General features: G+C 56.2%; 2 protein-coding genes across 3 annotated transcripts; both read left to right on the top strand.

Moving 5' to 3' along the window:
• Positions 1–756: 756 nt before the first annotated feature.
• Positions 757–10619, top strand: DPH1 (diphthamide biosynthesis 1). Of its 2 annotated transcripts, XR_011145167.1 has the most exons (14): positions 757–820; positions 2620–2772; positions 2902–2965; positions 4605–4726; positions 5113–5270; positions 5390–5511; positions 7144–7212; positions 7612–7768; positions 7885–7985; positions 8667–8745; positions 9019–9159; positions 9316–9423; positions 10143–10238; positions 10514–10619. XR_011145167.1 is itself a non-coding variant. In XM_068976894.1 (13 exons), exons 1-12 carry the CDS (start codon positions 760–762, stop codon positions 9403–9405), a joined length of 1317 nt encoding a protein of 438 aa, XP_068832995.1. In that variant the 5' UTR covers positions 757–759; the 3' UTR covers positions 9406–9423; positions 10143–10265. The 2 variants fall into 2 exon arrangements, 1 of the variants encoding a protein (XP_068832995.1); XM_068976894.1 differs by lacking the exon at positions 10514–10619 and having other exon boundaries at positions 10143–10265.
• OVCA2 (OVCA2 serine hydrolase domain containing) lies at positions 9600–10642 on the top strand. The gene is made up of 2 exons (XM_068977433.1): positions 9600–9783; positions 10143–10642. The coding sequence occupies exons 1-2, from the start codon at positions 9600–9602 to the stop codon at positions 10640–10642; spliced, it is 684 nt and encodes a 227-aa protein (XP_068833534.1).
• The last annotated feature ends 9579 nt before the right edge of the window (positions 10643–20221 follow it).

Raw genomic sequence — 20221 nt, forward strand, 5'->3', positions numbered from 1 at the left:
TGTCTCACTGGCCACTTTGCCTTCTCTTTGGGATTCCAGGAGCTTATAGGCCGGCTACCTAGGCTGGAGGGGCAGCCAAGGCAGGGTAAACGTTGGCCAGAATCCAGAAGGTTTAGGCGGTCGAGTCCTTGAACTTCCCTTTTCTCCCAGGAAAGCATCCTCAGGCTGGAGTCCTTCCCCTGGTAGCAGTTTTTCACAGTGAACCTTCCACACTGTCGGTTCTAGAGGTGTAAGGGCATCCCAGCACTCCGGAAATCGGCCTCAAGACTCGATTTGGCACCGGCTCAGTGGGCGCAGAGTTCTGTCCTGTCGGGACAATGGGATCCTCTGAGGCAGGGAATGCGGCCCCGCCCATAGGTGTCCAGGGCTTATCAGGAGGGGAGATAGGGGAGCTGAAGGAAGACCCGGCGGTGCTTCTATTTACAAGACTGCGCCCCCCCGAACTAGGGCAGGGAGTCTTTAAATAGGAGGGCACTTGTGCAGGAGAGCCAGGTTCAGGCTGCTCGCAAAGGGAGGAGGGGACAGGGTCGCCGGGAGAACGGAACCACAGTGGTCGAGGACCACTAGGGGCTCCCAAGAGTCCCGACCTTCCCGGCTGAGACAAGCGGCCCATTCTGGCCCCGCCCCTATCTTTCTCCTTCACGGTCCCCGCCCCGCAAATCCCCGCCCCTCTCTGGCCGATCGGCGATCTATCGCACTGTCTGCGTTCTCTGCGTTCTTCTAGCGCTGTCTTTTGGTCCCAACGTGGGTCCGCTGGCGATGGCGGCGCTGGTAGCGGCCGAGGCCGCAGAGTCTTGCAGCCGAAACGGCCCGGGCAGAGGTGGGTGCTAGGACGCTGCGGCCTCCGGACCTCGCATCTCGGGGTAGGGCCCCTGAGTCAGGGACAGGACCAGCCCACTTTAACGGCGGCGATGCCGTTCTCCGCCAGATCCGGAAGGTCTCGTAGTCACTCGCTCAGAGTCACTGTCGCTGGAGTCCAGGGGGACCCGTCTTTCTTATGCGACCTTAGGGCACCATCGGGAGCAACCCCTCCTAGAAGCTTGTAGTCCTCAAGCCAGAAACGCTGCCTCCCTGCCTTGGCGGGTAGACACTCATGAAGACTCAAGGATGAGACGGACCCGACGGGGAGGGAAGGAGCCAGGCGTGTTGGACGGGGCATTCCTCGAGTCTGCCTTCAGGGAATGCTTTACGTAGGAGGCACAAGGTTTCATTAATCCGGCACTTATGGAGCGCCCGCTGAATGCCAGGCCTGTGCTAGGTGCAGGGACTAGATTGCAACCCTGCTCTCAGGGATCTCACCGTCTACCGGGGAACACTGAAGTAAACAGAGGGTTACAGCCAAATTGTAAAGGAGGAGGAGCTTACTGGCCTTTGGGACAAATTGAGCTGCTGGGAGTAGCAGCTCCCACAACCCTGCAACCACTAGGGACCTGGGCCTGTCAGAGGAGCTTCTGACAGGGCCGGCCCAGAGACACTGGTGTTCCAAGGCCTTTGAAACAACTGAACAAGTACCATAGCAGTGGTTACACTCAGATCAGGACTTAGGGTCCCAGCCTGCCATTCTGCTTCTCCACTGCACCATCACCATCACCACCCCTGTGTCTACTGCTGCCCCAAACACGTGCCCACACACAGAGGCTGAAGTGTCAGTCTAGCAGGATCTCTGGTAGAAGTTCTGGCAAATAGTACCGGCTCAATAAATATTCGCTGAATGAGTCCATTTCTCACCTTTTCACACTCTTGAACTGTCTGGTGCCTAAAGAGATGCCCAGGTTGGGGTAAACTGAATTGTGGGGAGTTGGATGTTGAGTAAGGGGCTACAGCCTTCCTAAAGGACTACAGTGTTTCTTCTCCTTTAATCTTGGGGGTGGGGGGGTTGTAATTATTTGTGTCCCTACATTTCGCCCTCTGGACTACAAGCCCTTAAAAGGCAAGATCACTTTTCTGTCCTCACCTGTTTGCCCACAGTCCTGACTACAGTGTATTCTTTCCAGCCTTCCAGGAGTGGGAAGTGGGGGAGAATGATGGAACTAGGGAACTTAAGTCGGTTAAATGTATGGTGCTTACCTTTTGAATGAGGAGAGGGAAGAAGCAAGAATTAACCAGTGTAGACATAGTAAATGGGACTCGAGTAAGGAAGGAAGTCTTTTAAATTAGGACTTATAACAGTTTGTTTATAGATCTCATATCTAGGATCTCAGAACTTCCAGGCTTTCTCAGGGACTGGGAGCAGAGGGACATTTTCCTAGACTGATTGGGCTGGCTGGGCTCTTGGGTTTTCCTCAGGATTGTTCTCAATCAAGGAACAGTTGTGTGGATATTTTTCCCATTTGCCCCTCAGTTGTGTCCCTTGGTGCCAGCTCTACGCTCAGGGTGAGCCACACATTCAAGTCCTTGATTCCCAATAATCTCATAACATGGAAATTAGTTACACAGATTTCCTCCTAGCTTAATGGGTTGTCTCTCCAGCTTCAGGATGAACTCAGTGGGGAAGAAGGCTGGGCCAATCCTCTTGGCTTCTGGGATCTGGGCCTTAAAGTTGGGTGGCATTAACAGCTCCATCAGGTCTGGCTGTGATTTAGGCCAGGCACCAACTTAGGCCTCTCACATTTATCCTAGGTCGAGCCCCTCGGGGCCGCTTGGCCAATCAGATCCCAGCTGAGATCCTGAACAATCCCCAGCTGCAGGCGGCCATCCAAGTCCTGCCTTCCAACTATAACTTTGAGATTCCCAAGACCATCTGGAGAATCCAACAGGCCCAGGCCAAGAAGGGTGAGCCCCGCAAGCTCTGAGCTGGAGTATGGGTGGAGAGGTTGTCTGACCCAGCTGGAGGGTGGGGGGCGGTTCGCATCCCAGCCTTTTCCCAGCCCTGTGCTCTCCTGTCTCTGCTCTGTCTTGCAGTGGCGTTACAAATGCCCGAAGGCCTCCTCCTCTTCGCCTGTACCATTGTGGATATCTTGGAAAGGTGAGCCTTGGGGCACTGAGGAAGCTGAACCAAGACCTTCCCCATGTCCATTATAGCTCTGGCCATCAGCTAGTTCAGCTAGTGTCTGCCTGGCAGGGCTCAGACAGGATTGCTCAGTCCAGTCCTGCAGCTGGCACCTCTGCCTTACTGTGTTCCTTCCCACAACCATGCACACACCAAGGGAAAAACCCCAATCTAAACTCCTAGCCTGCTACAATACCTCGTCTCTATAAATCTCCCCTTCCCTAAAAAAAAAAAATTGGGAGGGAGAAATGAGTCAATTTCATTATCTTCAAAGCTGGGCCCAGAGCAGTTGGTGGGGCCTGAGGAAGAAGCTGAGAGCCCCTAGAGTTGACCCTAAATGGGCTGGGTGGTCAGCATGGGGTCTGGCTATGGGGGGAGACTTTTTCTCTGGCACATTTGGAGGAGCGGGGCAAGGGGGGCTTGGCAGCAGGAGAAGTGCCTAGGAGATGGTATTCAATTCCTCCACCTCCCTCATCTAAGTTTCAATACAATGAGCCATCCTCAGGAAGGGGGTGAGCGCTCAGCCATCTGGAACCAGCACGGGAACAGGGAAGGCGAAAGAAGAAAGGGGAGGTCATCTCGTGATGGGAACCTCCCACTTCCCTGCTGCCGCCCTCCCCTCGCCCTCCCCTCACCCTGCTTCGCATCATCCCTCAGCCACAGACTCACTTCCCTGCTCCCACCCTCTTGCCCCTTGGGGATGCTCTCTGGGGCTTGGGCCAATTTGCATACATTTTAATCTATAAAAAATTAAGTGCTCCGGCTGACTCAGATGCCTGGGCTGCATTCTAAGGAGCTGAATAATCTGCTTCTGTGCACAGCCTGGCAGCAGCTCAGCGTTCCCCACCACACCCACAGGAGAAGAACAGGAAGACCCCCCCCACCCCGCCCCCACCTCCCCGTCCCTGAGCCGGACTACATGCCCCAGGGGTGGGTCTCAGGGAAGAGCTAGGCCTCTGGCCCCATTCCTGTGGTGAGTTTAGGGGCTGCGGGGTCTTCCTTACCCACCCCCATCCTCCAGTGATTCAGGCCTGGCAGCAGATCCCATGGCAGTGCGCTGGCCATAGCCCACTCTTCCTGACGCATGAGGCATGTGGGTGGCGCCATGTGCTGTGGGGGAGCTGTTCATGGGCTCCCCCATCCTGGCACAGAGGGCCTTGACTAAGGGTGGGGAGGCAGCAGGGGTTCTGGGCGACTGGGAGGTTATGTGCATCCACCACGCGTCACGGTGCCAGGGCGTGGAAACGGGTGTCTTTGCCTGTATGTGCGTGCACCTGGCTCTGGGTGGCATGAGTCAGGGCGGCGGAGGTCTGTGGATGACCCATACGCATACCAGGCTGAGGCCTGGGGGGTCCTTCTTGCAGTCGGAGTCCGGGCAGAGGAACCAGGGTGCTGCAGAGTCCATCCGCATACAGCTAGAGTTCCAGGAGCTGCTGCCAGACCTGGGGGAGGTAGCAGCTGGGCCCCTCCTACTCTGTTGGCAGAAGTGGCAGTTGCCAACCCAAGGGATTGGGAGAGGCAGGGAGAGCAGAGCTGGGCCCTGAGATGAGCCACATTCGGGTCTCTCTGCCACCTCACTCCTTGTGTCATTGTCCCATCGTTTCCACCCCCACAGGTTCACAGAGGCCGAAGTGATGGTGATGGGCGACGTGACCTACGGGGCTTGCTGTGTGGACGACTTCACTGCGAGAGCCCTGGGGGCTGACTTCCTGGTGCACTATGGCCACAGCTGTCTGGGTACAGGCCGCCAGGACACCTAGACCTGGCAGGGAGGCGGAAGCGCCCGCTCATCTCCATTGCAGTGCCTGGTGCTGCTTGCACGCCTGGGGTCCCTCCTGGCATCTGGGATGGCCTTGGCCTTCCTGCTCCATGGGTGGAGCTTGCCTTTGGACTTGGTTGCCTTGGAAACCATGCTGCTGTCCCAGTTGTGGGTGTTTGAAAGGCTGTTGGTGGTAGAGCAGGCTGGACCCCCCAGTTGAGTGGCAGAGATGGAGCTTCTAAAAGATCCGTGACACCACCCTCCCCACCTCCCCGAACTCCCCGACTGTCCTCAGGCTGAAGCTGCTTGTCCTCTGCCCCTCTTGCCTTCCAAAACAGTCTCCTGAATTATTCTCTCCTCCCAGTTCCCATGGACACCTCGGCCCAAGACTTCCGGGTGCTGTATGTCTTTGTGGACATCCGGATAGACACTGCCCACCTCCTGGACTCTATCCGCCTCACCTTTCCCCCAGCCAGCGCCCTCGCACTAGTCAGCACCATTCAGTTCGTGTCAACCTTGCAGGTGAGTGAGCTGGTCCCCGGGCTCTTCCTGGGTCCCCACGTCAGGTGCTCCAGACTGGTCCTCTGGGCCTGGGTCTCCCTCCCCGTCCACTTGCTCCTCTTCCCTCATTCCTCCTACAGGCAGCTGCCCAAGAGCTGAAAGCTGAGTATCGTGTGAGTGTCCCACAGTGCAAGCCCCTGTCCCCTGGGGAGATTCTGGGCTGCACGTCCCCCTGCCTACCCAAGGAGGTGGAGGCTGTGGTGTAAGTGGAAAATGGGGGGCCAGTCATAGAGACATAGGAAAAGTTCCCTAGGTTCCTCTGGACACTGAGGTTCATCATCCAGGAAAGGAAACTGAGTCTCAGATTCCTTAGCCATTCGCTTAAGGTCACCCTGCAAGATGGGGACCAAAGAGGGTTTCAGGTTCCCCAGCTCCCTCTCCAGTGCTCTGGCCAACATCCAGAAGACTATCCCCAGGGTGGGGCAGGAATGAGGGCCTGAGGGGGGCGGTGGACAAGGGTGGGGCTCAAAATGGTGTGCATATAATTGGAGAAGATGGATGGGCACGCCCAGGCTGCAGCCCCATTAATTTAGCATCTGGACAGCTAACAAGCAGGAGCAGCGTGTCTCCTGCTGCCTAATTATTTTAGGTAATAGAAATGCTTAATGTTGTGTGAATGCAGCCAGCCTCGGAGCCGACAGCTCCCCCCACTAAGACTGAGGAGGGGAGCCCCATTCTCAGCTAATGGCGGGGGGGGGGGGGGAGCATTCCCCTGACTCAGCCCCACTTCCGGGGCTGCTGATGCTGTTCCTACAAGCTTTGCTGAACCCACATAGGACACCCTTGCCCCCAGAGAGGCCCACATCAGGGCCTTCCCTTTTTCTGGCAGCCCTGCTCCCCGATGGGCATTCCCTCTTGCCTGAGCATACATAACTCTGAGCTCATACATGACTGCCCCCGGGGGCTTCGGGTGTCTGTTGGAGGGAGGAACACCCCGAGTGTGTGTTGGCCATTTATCACAATTTGGTATGGTCTCCCAAGAGAGAAGGAGCTGCCACGTGGACTGTCTTCCATGCTGTGGCCTCTCCATGATCTGGGAAGGTACAGTTAAGGACAGCATCTCCTAGCCCTGCTTGGTATAGCCTGGTGTTTAAGCCTAAAATCAAGTCCCAGGTATACTGCTTAAAAGAGCTGTGTGACTTTGGGCAAGTTTCTTAACATCTCTGAACCTCACTTGTATCTTTTTTGAAATGGGGATTCAAGTTTCTCAACATCCTTGAACCTCACTAGTATCTTGTGAAATGGGTAGCTTGGAGGATTACCTGTTAGGACTGAGTGAAGTCATACATGTCAGGTGTTTAGCCCAGGCCTGGTACACGGAAGGCATAAGCCCAGTAAACCGTGGCTCTTATTACAGTTCAGTAACTGGACCCAAGAGCTAGTTTTGAGCAGAGAGTAGTCAAACTATATATACACCCTGAAAGCTCATTTATGGCCCAGATGACACCCTGGACACTACTTCCCACATCCGTACTGAGCTAGGTGAGGGACAGTCTCTCCTCCCACCTCCACGTTAGTCTCTCTAGAGCCTTCCCATGACCCTGGCTGGCTCTTTCCTCTTCCCCTAGAAGGTTCAGGTGGGGATAGGGGCAGTTCTCAGACTCTGCATTACATAACCAGAGGGGCCTTAATGGTCCTCCAGTTCAAACTCCTATTTTACACGTGAGACAGCCAGGGCCTGGGGGGTGGGACGAGGGGTTTTAAAGGATGGCTTGTCCCAGTTCATATACACCGCAGTGTAGCCAGCCAAGAACTCAGTCCTCTGGACCTCCAAGCCGGTGCCTGCTTCTGGTGCCCCATCCCACCGTCAGGGCCCCCTTTCTCCCCGCTGCAGGTATCTTGGAGATGGCCGCTTCCACCTGGAGTCTGTCATGATCGCCAACCCCAACATCTCTGCTTACCGGTATCGGCTAGACTGGGCTGACCAGCTGGGAAGGGGGTGGAGTCCCCTGCCCCTGAGACCCTCAGTCAGCCCCAAACTTCCTCACCGCAGGACCACTTAACAGACCCCAGCCCTGAGGATCTGAGGTTCTGAATCTGGGTCCCAGACGTAGGGTTGCTGCTACACAGCACCTCCTCATCCACTGGATCCACACCGAGATCCTAGAACCCTCTCTCACTCGTGCCTGCTCCAGCTGTGGAACTGATCTTCCCAGTAGCAGTCTCTGCTCTTGCCTCTGTTCCTAATTGCCTGCATGGAGCCTGAAGGTTCCAAAGACCAAGGGGCTGCATGAGGGAGCTGTGTATACGGCGCAAGTTCTGTGAGTGGCTGTCCCAGTGACCCTGACAGCTTCTTTTCCAGATATGACCCTTACAGCAAGGTCCTGTCCAGAGAGCACTATGACCACCAGCGCATGCAGGCCAACCGCCAGGAAGCCATAGCCACTGCCCGCTCAGCTAAATCCTGGGGTCTCATCCTGGGCACTTTGGGCCGCCAAGGCAGTCCCAAGATCCTGGAGGTCAGAGGGGCTCTGGGAAAGGGGACTAGCTGGGAACCCAGCTGAGAAAATCAGGAGGCCAAGGGATTTACTTTGGCTGCTTGATCACCCCAGCTCTGCCTCCCTCTCCCAAACAGCACCTGGAATCTCGGCTCCAAGCCTTGGGACTTCCCTTCGTGAGGCTGCTGCTCTCTGAGATCTTCCCCAGCAAGCTCAGCCTCCTTCCCGAGGTGGATGTGTACGTTTCCCCACCTTAATCTATCTAGCGATGACTGGCTAGGGAAGCGTAGAATCTGGGTTCTGCCCATTACCTGTTGCAGGCTGGAGTCAGTGCTTCCGTGACCATGAAATTTTAATGTTTAGAGGGCACTCATCTTGCAGGGGCTACTTTTGGCTGTGGGTCAACCCAACTTTGTCTGGCTTGGGGGCTCACAGGCAACGGCTATATCATAGTTGTTCTGTGTGAGATGAGTTTGAGGGGTGGTTGGCAACTGCATTGGACCAGGCGCTAAATTTTATCCTGGGGTCTGATGGCAAACATGCTGCCCAAGCCCTCTCTTCAGAAAGTTCATAGTCAGGGACTTCCTGGCCGTCCAGGGGTTGAGACTTCACTTTCCAGTGTTGGGGGGGCTGCAGGTTTCAGTTCCCTAGTTGGGGAGCTAAGATCCCACATAAGATATGCAATATTGTAACGAATTCAATAAAAACCTTAAAAAAGCTCACAGTGGGGGAAACAGAAGAGAACAATGCTATTCTAAACAGCAGTGGGTGAGTCTTTACTTTTGAATTAATAGTAAGCTCCGTTGAGTGTGTTGGGGACACAGTCATGTTCTTCAGCATGCTGCCAGGAACAGGAAGGCTACCCAACCCCACTCCCACCCCCTGCCCCTTGGATCTGACCTGATTTCCCTTCTTATAGGTGGGTGCAGGTGGCATGTCCACGCCTGTCCATCGACTGGGGTACAGCTTTCCCCAAGCCGCTGCTCACGCCCTATGAGGTAACACTAGGTCCTGAAAATCCCTGGGGGACAATGGACTTTACCCTTAGTTCTGTCCTGGAAGGAGTCCTCAGTGGAGCAGCACTTAAGTTACAGCGGAGGCACTTCCTAGCTGTGTGGCCTTGCGCAAGTCCTTCCTGCTCTCTGAACCTCACATTTCCTTTCTATGCTATGGGTATAATAGGACCTTCGTAGGTCATTGTGAGGACTGAATTAAATAATCCTGCGTAGAAAAATGTTGGCAAATGTTACTGCCCAGATTTTCTCCCCCAGGCGGCGGTGGCCTTGAGGGACATTTCCTGGCAGCAGCCCTACCCTATGGACTTCTACGCCAGCAGCTCCTTGGGGCCGTGGACGGTGAACCACGGGCGGGATCGGCTGCTTCAGGTCCCAGGCCGGCCGGGCCTAGGGAAGGTAGGAAGGGGACTCCAAGAAGACCGAAGGGTCTGGGCGCGGCCGCCCAGGCGGCGCGAGCCGAGGCCGCCCCCCTGCGGCCGCTAAGGGAAATGCACGACAGCAGGGTGGGGAACGTCGCAGAAGCGGGACCGTGACCAAAGTCTGCCACCCCAGGTTCAGGGGGGGCCCGCGCGCCCCTCTCCAGCCGCGGCTTGCGAGGCTTGCAGCTGCAGAGGCGAGGAGGTGTCGGCGATCGCTCCTTGAGACGCTCCTGGTTCCCAGGTATCCGCCCTACCTCTGGACCTGCAGCACCCGCTTCCGTGTTGTCATGGCAACGTCCGCTTGCTCTGTGGCCCGCCTCCAGGGTGGTGGCTGTATTGGGTCCCCCCACTTCGCGTTCAACTTCCGCTCGGGGAAAGGCTGCTTCCGGTTCCTCTGGCGCGCAGGCGCCATGCATGATGGCTGCGCAGCCGCTTCTGCGGATTTTGTGTCTGGCGGGTTTTCGGCAGAGCGAGCGGGGCTTCCGTGAGAAGACCGGAGCGCTGCGGAAGGCGCTGCGGGGCCGCGCAGAGCTCGTTTGCCTCAGCGGCCCGCACCCGGTCGTGGACATAGCGGGGTCGGAGGGGGCCAGGCCAGACTCTGGTGAGAGGAGCCCTGCCCGGAAATGAGCCCAGAGTCTTCTGTCTTGCCTAGTCCGCGTAACACCTGCCTGCACACAGCCACCCTGTCCCTCCCCACATTCTTGTCATCCTCCCACTTCATTCTGCCCATACACACCATCTCTGCCAACCTAGCCCCTTGCTCAAATTCCTGCCTGGCTCTCCCAGACTTCTACCCATCTCCTCTTCAGGTCAGTCTGTTCCGCCTCATTTTCCCCAGACTTTCTACTCTGCTTCAACCACCTGTTTCCCTCATTCCCAAACCCTCCCTCACTCCCTTTATTTCTTTCCCCCTGGATTTCCCCTTGCCTTAACTCTGTACTCTCCCCTTCATCGCTGTAGGACCCTGCCTTCCGGAGGAGCAGCCTCGAGGCTGGTGGTTTTCCGAACAGGAGGCAGACGTTTTCTTGGCCCTGGAAGAACCCACGGCGTGCAGAGGTCTGGAGGAAGCTCTGGGAACGGTGGCACAGGCACTGAACAAGCTGGGGCCTTTCGATGGGATCCTTGGTTTCAGCCAGGGGGCCGCGCTAGCAGCTCTTGTGTGTGCCCTTGGCCAAGGCGGTGATCCCCGCTTCCCTTTGCCCCGGTTTGTCATACTTGTATCTGGTTTCTGCCCGCGGGGCCTTGGCCTCATGGAACCCATCATGCAGGGCCCCTTGTCACTGCCTTCCCTCCATGTTTTTGGAGACACTGACGGCGTCATCCCCTCTCAGGAGAGTATGCAGCTATGTAGCCGATTCGATGGAGCCGTCACCCTTACCCACTCTGGTGGCCACTTCATTCCAGCAGCCGCACCCCAGCGCCAGGCCTACCTCAAGTTCTTGGACCAGTTTGCAAACTGAAAGCTCTGTGAAGGCCTTTGCCTTTGCATCCCCTTTCCACTCCACCACCACCCGCCACCCACCCCCGCCCCGAACCATGACCTTGATGCAACCTCTGTAATCCCTGCGTTTATTTTTCTACCTAGAAATCTCCCCTGCTATTAGGGCACCTCACCATCTCCAATTAAGAGACAAATATCAGTACTTAAGACTCAAATCATATAAGCCTAGCTCTGCACTCCAAGAAAAAAAGGGGGGCAGGAATAGGAGGCCTCAGTGGACTTTGACCTTGGCATCCTGAATGAGTGGGGGGTGACAGGAAAAGCTGAGACTGGCAGCACTGACTACCGCACAATAAAGTGATTTGGATTTTGAGCATCTTTTTCCTGGAAAAGATACACAGGAAAACTCGTTTTATCTTTTTTAGAAAGTGGATTCCTGGCCATCAGCACAGTCTCCAGGGCAGCAGCAAGCAGGGAGGTGTTTGCAGTTGCGAACCCCTAAGACAAGGTCATGCATATGTGCACATAGACACATTTTTGGTGGAAGTCTTAAGTCCCAAGCTGAAGGAAAGGACTCCTCCCTGAAGGAGGGAAGAGTTTACATCTGAGAAGTTTAGGGAAGAGACCAGTTGGCAAAGCTCTGCCTGGGCCATACTGGGTTTTAGCTCCTTGGATCCTGATCCCTGAGAGTTGTGTGGGTGCCTGTCAGAACCAGGTTCATGTATTTGTTTTCTCCACCATAGCTCTCAGCTTCTCTGAACCGTGAGTTTGAAGGATGGGATGGTACTAGACCTAGCTGGAAACAAAGCACAGAGGTAACCTTTTTCCAAACTTAACCCTGTTTGCAGAGTTGGAGATGGATGCTACTCTGTAGTGGTCACAGCCAAGGCCTAAGCAGCCCATCTCGTCTGAAAATGCTGTTAGTTATTCTTGTGAAAGTGGCTCAGTCATGTCCGACTCTTTGCGACCCCATGGACTGTCCATGGAATTCTCAAGGCCACAATACTGGAGTGGGTAGCCTTTCCTTCTCCGGGGGATCTTCCCGACCCAGGAATCAAACTGGGGTCTCCTACATTGCAGGAGGATTCTTTACCAGCTGAGCTGTCTATTCTTAGGCACTCTAAAGACTGCTCGCTTTAGCTATTCCCTCCACTTCCAGTGCCTTGTTCCCCAGGCTGCCCTGCCTCTGCAGATTCACCAGTTTGTTCCTTTTCTGGAAGACTGCAACATACCCCATCTGGCCTGCAAGCATGGCTGTCCCAAGTAGTAACTGAGCAGGAATTGGGGTTAGGGAACTGCAGCACAAATTCCCTGGCCCATCCTGAGGCAGCCAGACTAAGAGCCTGAAATCACCTGAGATCCTGAGTTCTTCACTATGATAGCAGCTTTCTGAGACTTACAAGGGCTCCCCGGGTGCACTAGTGTTAAAGAACCTGCCTGCCAACGCAGGAGATGGTAAAAGACGCTGGCTCGATCCCTGTGTCAGGAAGATTCCCCTGGAGGAGAGCATGGCAACCCACTCCAGTATCCTTGCTTGGAGAATCCTATGGACAGAGGAGCCTGGTGGGCTATAGTCCATAGGGTTGCAGAGAGTCAGACACGACTGAAGCGACTTGGTAGGCACCATACAATATTAAAAAAAAAAAAAAAAAGAGTAAATGCCTAGGCAGAAAGTGGGGGTGGGAAGAAAGTTTTTTGCTACAGTCTGATACTGCCTTGCTCTTGGTGTTTTAAAGGGACCCCTTCCTTGGCAAAAGGAAGAAACTGAAATGCTCTGAATTATTCCTACAGACCTGTGGGATTTGGCCCATAGAATTTTAGGGGAAAAATTGGATTTGTGATAGTTAAAATTTTAGGATTGTCACACAAAAATTCAGATTCCTTTCTTTGGAAATAAGCAGTGAGTAAGTCTGCAGTTAAGGGCTCACAAGCCCTCCTGGCAATCACAGGCTTCCCTCTTTAGCAAGGCCTCAAGAGGTGAAAATGATGTCTTGCATACCATAGTTGCTGCTACTTGGAATTATTGGGTGGAGTAAATGAGAGAGGGAAAGACATTTGGGGAGTGAATATTAAGGCAGTGTTTAAGGCTGGAAGGGTGAAATTGAGGACCAGAGAGGATCTGGTGAAGCAGAAGTGAAAAAGGTAGAAATTCCCCTGAGGATCAAAATGTGTGATGGGCTTCCCTGGCAGCTCAGATAGTAAAGAATCTGCTTGCAGTGTGGGACACTGCTTGCACTGTGGGTTCAATCCCTGGGTTGGGAAGATCCCCTGGAGGAGGGGATGGCAACCCACTCGAGTATTCTCGCCTGGAAAATCCCCATGGGCAGAGGAGCTTGGTGGGCTACAGTACGCGGGGTCGCAAAGAGTCAGAAAACTAAGCACAGCATAGAAGGAAACATGATATGGTCTACGTGTTCCCAACAAGTTGATACGTCATCTCCCATCGTGCCCTCCAGGAACAATGGGGAATCTTAGGAGGTTATTGCCCTCCACACAGATTCTATGGACCATTTGCATCAGGATCATGTTAAACCTTGGGTTCCTGGGACCAACTCCAGACCTAGTGAGCTAATCACTAGGACCCAGGAATCTGCATTTTGACAAACCATCCTGGTCACTGTCATGCAATGAAATGCTGGGAAACCACTGTCTCTATAGAGTGTAAGTGTCTGGTGAGTGAGTGAGTGAATGAGTGAAGTTGCTCAGTTGTGTCAGACTCTGCGACCCTGTGGACTGTAGCCCACCAGGCTCTTCCGTCCGTGGGATTCTCCAGGCAAGAATACTGGAGTGGGTTGCCATTTCCTTCTCCAGGGGATCTTCCCAACCCAGGGATCAAACCCAGGTCTCCCGCATTGCAGGCAGATGCTTTAACCTCTGAGTCACCAGGGAAGCCCAAGTCTCTGATAAATATGTGTAATTTGAAAAAACAAAACAGTGATTCTCAGGCACTCCACTAGGAAGAGGGAAACAAGCTCTCTGGCTAAGAAACATTGCTCTAACATTGCCAACTAAGGATAATGAGGTCCTGAAGACAGGAAGAGGAATATCCTCTATTGAGTGCTAACTATGCAAGGCCTTGTGCTAAGCAGAAGGTTTAGTTACCTAATTTAATTCCATAGCTTCAGAAGGTAGATGCTAACCTAGTTTTACAACTGAGACAAGAGGCACTGAGAGGCTAACTTCCCCAGAGTTGGATTCAGATCCAAGAACTGCCGTTCTTGACTTTGACTAGTTGTTTTCTTCTCTGCTGCTGCACAGAAGATGAGCAGAGAGGCCACTACTCACTGCTGGACAGCATGTCCTGCAAGGGCCTCACCTTCCTAATCCATAAAGTAGGTTGTGGGTGTGGTGCCCTGAATGATTTTCAAGATACTCAAATCCTAACTACAGTCAGTCCTCTGGTTTTTCCCCCTCCTCTGGCCACTTGCAGATGGGTTCAAACTGCAAAAGACTTCATCTCTTCTTTCCAAATCATCCCTGCCATTTATCTTTTCTACCTGTCACTCAACCTTAGTACCTAAAGCTCTTGGGAGAGAGAGTCCCTAAGCAGAGAACCCTCAACAGCCTCAGTCCTAGAGCTTCTGCTCAGAGAAATGTGTCCCCCCACTCCCCTGTTCATTCTCAGTGCCCAGAGCTGGGGTCTCCCCAGCACCACCACCTCCTTACAAGGACATAGTAGCCTAAGAGAATACTTCAGATCAAAATAGTGATCTGCAGTTTTCAAAGGTTTTTACTTACATGATCTAATTTGGTCCTCACAACAGGCCTGCCAGAAAGGAGGGATTATCTCATTTTACAGAAGGCTCGGAAACAACATGGCCCCTTAACAGCCAGTTGGTGACACCAGGGGGGACCTCCTGCCTCCCTGTGCTCTCTTGGCAGGTGCACACAGTCTGCCCACCGATGTGCACTGGATGCCAGAATCAGGTGCATTTTCATCTAAGCCTTCAGTGTCCTTGGGTGGGAGACAGACTGTGGGTGTTGATTAGCTGTGAAACCAGCACCAACTGTGTTAGAAACAGTTTAGAAAAGGGGAAATGGAGAGGTCAAGAAAAATTGCATCAATGGGTGCCAGGGCTGGGTTGCATTAATCATCCCAGCACTGTCCCTTGGTGGTCCTGCACCCAGTATTCCAACAGTCAACCCTGAAGTGGGTGATGGTGGTGGCGGCAAGTGACAGGCAGAATGTTTTTGAAGAGGTCACTGCTTACACTTCACTAGCCCAAGAGGACTAAAGCTCCTCTGGTATTTACTCCCCCTCTTTATGGCTAATTTGAAACAGTCTAAAATTGGAATCCAGCACCTAGAGATAGAGTGAGGTGAGCATGCAGGCATGTTCACACAGCCGTTTAGGGACGGGTTAACTTTACAAGCTTTACGCTTCCTGAGGGTCGGGGATCCTTCTTATCCTTCAAGATTCGGAGGGAAAAGAGAGAAGGAGGGAAGGCTGTGACTCCATCAGGCAATGGGTTCAAGATTTACCCTTTGCCCTCTGCCTACTCAGCTAGGGGTTCCTGGAAGAATGAGGTCGTGGCGCATTTCGAAAACCTTTCCTCCGTCAACCCCGTTCAGTTCCCAGGATGCAAACATTTTCTCAGGTGCCTGCAGCCTCCCTCCCTCCCTCCCTCCCTCCAAGGAGGTAAAAAGAACCCAAATCCCAGAACTCCCCATTCTCTCACGATCCCTTGGCTGCAGTACCTCGGCTAGGAGGACAGGATGGTCACTGAGGGGGACAGTCAGACATATTCCGCAGAGCATACTCCGCTTCCTTTTCTGCCTCGTTGGATGCCCGGCTCCGGAGTAGCCCGCCTCCCTGTGCGGCACCTCCCGCCACCCCCGCAGACACATGGGCTCTCGACTCGCCGCCTCCGCTTCCTCCTGTTCTGAGTCTCCCCGATCCCGCCGGGCGGTGCGCTGCGGGGCGCGGCGCGTGGGCGTGCTGCGGGGCGACCATGGCTGTAGACTGTTACCTCCGGTTCCCACAGTAACAATCGAAAGCCACGGTTGCCCTGGAGACGCGGGGGCGGGGCGCGCGCTGCTGACGGCACCACGGCAGCTCGGGTTGGGCTGACGTCAGGACCGCGGGGTGGGGGGACGGTGGGGGACGGCGGCGGTGCGGGCGGGGGCCGGTGCTCGCTGCAGGGACGGGGCTCTGGGCTCTTGGCTCTGCGAAGTGCGAGTGGGCCGGCAGCCCCTCAGTAGCCCCTGGGGACCGGGGACGGGAAGGCCCAATGGCGGTGCCCGCGCTGGATCAGCACCGCGGACAGCGGCGGCGCGGGCAGCGAGCGTGGGGCTGAGGGATCTTCGGGGACCGAGGGGCCGGGGGCGCGGCAGGTGGCCGGGTCCGCGGTCCTGAGGCGGGGCCAGGCGTCGGTGGCCGTGACTGGAGACTGTTACTGAGGGCGGCCCGGGCAGTAAGCAGTCTAGAGCCAAGGTGCCGGCGCGCTGCCCGGGCAGGATGGCTCCGTCGCCCACAGCTGGGGGCGCTGCTGCTCTTCCTGCCCCGCGTCTCCAACCCTTCTCGGCCCCGGCGCTTGCGGACAGGCACGCGGCCCTTGACGTCAAAACACTGTGACGTCAAAGATGTCCCTGCGGAGAGGCACTTCCGGCTGCGGGGAACGGGGAGGGGCGGGTGATGGGGGCGGGGCGGGGCAGTCAGGCCGAGGCCCCGCCCCCGCCTGGTCCTGAGAGGACAGCTCCTCATGCAGAGGCGGGAAGTTGGGGGCGCTGAGGGACCAGCTCGACGGGACGGGGAGGGGGCGCCCCGGCTGAATGAGGGGAGGGATCCCGAGGAAGCTGCGGCAGGGGGGCGGGTAGGGGGGCGTCTGTCTCTCGCCGGCGCCCCAGCTCAGCAGACCGGGGGCAGCGAGGCTGAGTCACCGCTCTGCGGGGAGGAGAGGAAGGGGCGCGTCTCTTGGGGCGCCAGCACCTTCGTCCCACTTTCTTGGGAGGATGGCGCAGGAGCCCCAGGAAAAGCCGCAGGGACTCTGGTCGGTCCTCTGATCGATGCTCCTCCGAAGTGGTTGCGTCTCCATCCGGGCGCAGGCAGGTGCTGCTCGGGGTTCTGCGTACGCCTCTGGCTCCAGCTCCAGCAGTTGCGAGGGGACCCTCGTCCCCTCCACCCTGTCCCCAACCCCACCCCTTTGGGGCCCCTCTAACCTGCCTCCTGTGGGTCTCCTCCTTGCCTTCCAGTCCATGTCCGTGCATCGTCCATCTGTCGCCCATTGGTCGGTCGGTCCCGCTTACCTGTCGGCTGTGTTGCGCCCGCGCCCGCTCGCCTCCCGCAGCCCGGCTGGCGCGGCGGCTTTTATAGGCGCGCGTAGTACTCGTGCGGCGGCTCATTCATGCGGCCGCGGCTCCTACACACTGACGCGTTGCCGACGTCAGCAGGGAATTTAGGAAACGGGAAGAGGGGCTATTTATAGTGGCGAGGCGGGGGGGTGGGGTGGGGCGGGGTGGTGGGGACTGAGGCGATGAGGAGCTGGGAAGGGGAGGAGGGCGCACGGAAGCAGGAACGGGGAGGGGAGCTCGCGCCCCCCGTACGGGTCTACAAGGGGTTAACTTTCCGGAACTGCGGGCTAGGGGCCAGGGAGAGGACAGTGCAGGGAGTGTGGCCAGGCCCATTATAAATGTATTCACTCTGGGACATCTGGGAGCTCAACCCCAGCCCACCACCCGGCTTTCCAGGGTCCTCACCCAGTAGCCCCTACTCCCACGCCTCAGTTCCTGGACCCGACGGCTCTGTGACATCACTGGATGGCCCGCGGTGGTGGCGTTATACCCCTCAAGGCTATTGCGGTGTCGTCACCCTTGGGCGAGGAGGGGGGAGAAAAAGCTGGACCCCCGGAGGGGCCTCTGACATCACCTAAAACGGTGGTGTCAGGGACATGAAGGGAGGAGGGGGATTCCAGGGGGTTGTAGGAGGAGGCTGGGCATGGAAGAAAAGGCTCAATGGGAATCCAGGAGCTGGAGACCCAAGGGAAGGGAGAAAAGTTGAGGAGAGTGGCTTGGACTCCCCAGAAATGAGCAAGAGGGTGCTCTATGGGGGAGGTGGGGGAGAGGTGGGAGGAGAAGGGAAAGGAGCCTCAGTAAGTGGAAGGGAGGAAGACCAGACCACAGTTTCAGAGCCTGACTCCCAGCAAACCTCATTTAAGACCCATCTGTGGAAGGAGGGACATTAACAGCTCAGCAGAGAAGAGTCTGGGGGGAGGGTAGCTGGGCTGACAACCCTTCCTGTAGGAGTAAGAGCTCCTGTAGGTCAGAATTGGTAAGAAGAGTCCATGCTATATTAGGCGAAGTTCTCCTGGACAGGAGTAGGGAAATGAATGAATGAATGGTCCTGGCCAAGCCTAGCTCAATCAATTGAGGAAAGTTCTAAACGAGGGAGGGGAGTGTGTTCAGAGACAGGAGATGGGTTAGGGTGGAGAGAGGGGAATGCCAGGCCAGGCCAGGTGGAACTAGGGAGGGAGGGAAAGGTCAAAGATTAAAGGCAGCTAGGCTGGGGGCAGGTATGTCAGACCCTTCCGTACAGACGTAAGGACAGTATGAGGGTAGGGACTGGGGGAGCAGGAATCTGGGGAGATTGTTAAAGAAAAAAAACTGGCACCGGGGACCCTGGGGTGGGCCTACAGTGGACAGACGCCACTGCACAGAGACCGGCTGATTGGATCCTTGTGGGGCTAGGATGTGGCCTCATCATGGGGAGAAAAGATTACAGCAGAAATGGGGTCAAAGAGGTCCTGCATACCCTTTGCCATCTGGCCACCTAGAGTTCTCTATTTTTGGCCTCCAGCCTTTGTCCTACTAGTTCTCTTCCCCAGGAATGTCTTCCTGCCTGGGGGAGAACTCCTATTCATCCATCAAAGCCCAGATATAAGAGCACTTCACAGGAGTCTTCCTGCCTCCCTGCCCAGTACTCTATACACTTTTCCACCTCAGTGCGGCAGCACATCTCTCTGCCAAGATGTCGATGGATGTGCACCTCCCCCTGGAGGCTCTCAGCTCCGGACCCCACCATTTTCATTCTTGGAACCTATTTCCCTAGTGAGCACCCTAGGGCGGGGGTTAGAGAGACGGAAAAGAGGACTGTGATTAGATGCACCCAGAACAGAGTGGAAAGAGGGTAAAGACGCAACGGATGTCAGAAGAACCCGTGGGGACCAGGAGCCGCCTTCTGACTGTTGAGGAAAGGGAGCCTCTGGGGGGCGCCCGAGACCTTGGTGTCTGGGACCGCGGGTGGCCGCTCAGGCGGCCCCTCAATGAATGACTCAGCCACTACCTCTGGCGGGGGCATGGGGGCGGAGGATGGCGCGGAGCCGGGGGGAGATTGGTGAACGCGGCCCCCTCGGCCCAGCGGCCCTGCGCGGTTGCTAAGCTTTCCAAGGCCTCGGAGAGACGCGATCTGGGCGAACCTCATCGGTTACCATGGTAACTCTGCGCCCCAGCCTCTCGCGCTCGGCGGCTGAGGGAGGCGCAGCCAATCAAAAGCTGCAGGCGTTCTTGGGGACCCACTCCTACCCACCACGTGTGGGCGGGGGTCAGGAGGTGCGGGGAAGAGGCGGAGCGTGGGCTGCGGAGGCCCACTCAGCCGCTGGCTGCCGGCCTGATGTGCTGGGGCGGCGCGGGGACACTTCCGGAGTTAGCTGTGCGAGCGCCCGCGCTCCAGCGCCCGGTCTCCTCCCTCCTAGAGGGGGCGTCACCTGAAAGAACTGGACCTTCACGTGGGGTGCAGGACCTTGCGGGGGATCCCGGGCTGCAGGCCCTCCTGTGACTTTTCTCTCGAGGAGGTCGCTCAAGCTGGTCGTCCCTCAACACAGCTCACACGGGAAATCTGGGGGCTTGTGTCGCTTCTGTGGGACCCCCAAGAGGCGCTGTCCAGCCATTTCCAGTCACCTTTCCTGGGTTCCATGTAGAGGCCTGCAAGTTCAGGGTGGGGTTTTGGGTACCACCTCTGCCCAGGTCATGGAGGGCTCTATATGGCAGTACCCTGAGTATGACAGAAAGCCGGTTCTTGGACTCCAGAAGGGGACAGGTGTGCGTCTGCAAACATGCACGCTCACGGGTGTCAATGCATGGAGAGGGTCTGGGTGCAAACGGGTCTATTCTGTGCATACCTATCCCACGTGGCTGAGTGAGGTTGGGTGTATTGGGGAGCCGGTGTACAAATGGAGAGTGCCATCCAGGGATATCTAATGAGAGACCCTTAAGAGCTTGTCTATCTTCTTCCTTAGGATTTCGGAAGCCTCCTCCCTTCCACTGCCCCTTCCTTGAAGGCCGGGCTTATCTGAATTGGGACAATGTCAGAATTTAGAAATATGTACACAGGAACATTCAGCTCAAAACCCCGGTTTTTGTGGGGCTCGAAGGTCCGGGGCTGGGGCCTCCAGGTGGACACATCTGGAAGGCTGAATCTGAGAACGGGCCCCACTCCTGGGTCCACTTCGGCATCTGCGAGCCTCCCTCCATCTCAGGTGCGCAGGAAGGAGGCCGTGGCTGTGCCGCGCAAAGTACCGCACGGCCGCGAGGTGGCGCCATAGCTGCAGCAGCGCCCGCCGGCCCGGGCCGCTCCAGATAAGAGTGTGCGGAAAGCGCGGCGGGG

Source organism: Capricornis sumatraensis, chromosome 8, assembly GCF_032405125.1.
Source record: "Capricornis sumatraensis isolate serow.1 chromosome 8, serow.2, whole genome shotgun sequence".
Lineage (NCBI taxonomy): Eukaryota > Metazoa > Chordata > Mammalia > Artiodactyla > Bovidae > Capricornis > Capricornis sumatraensis.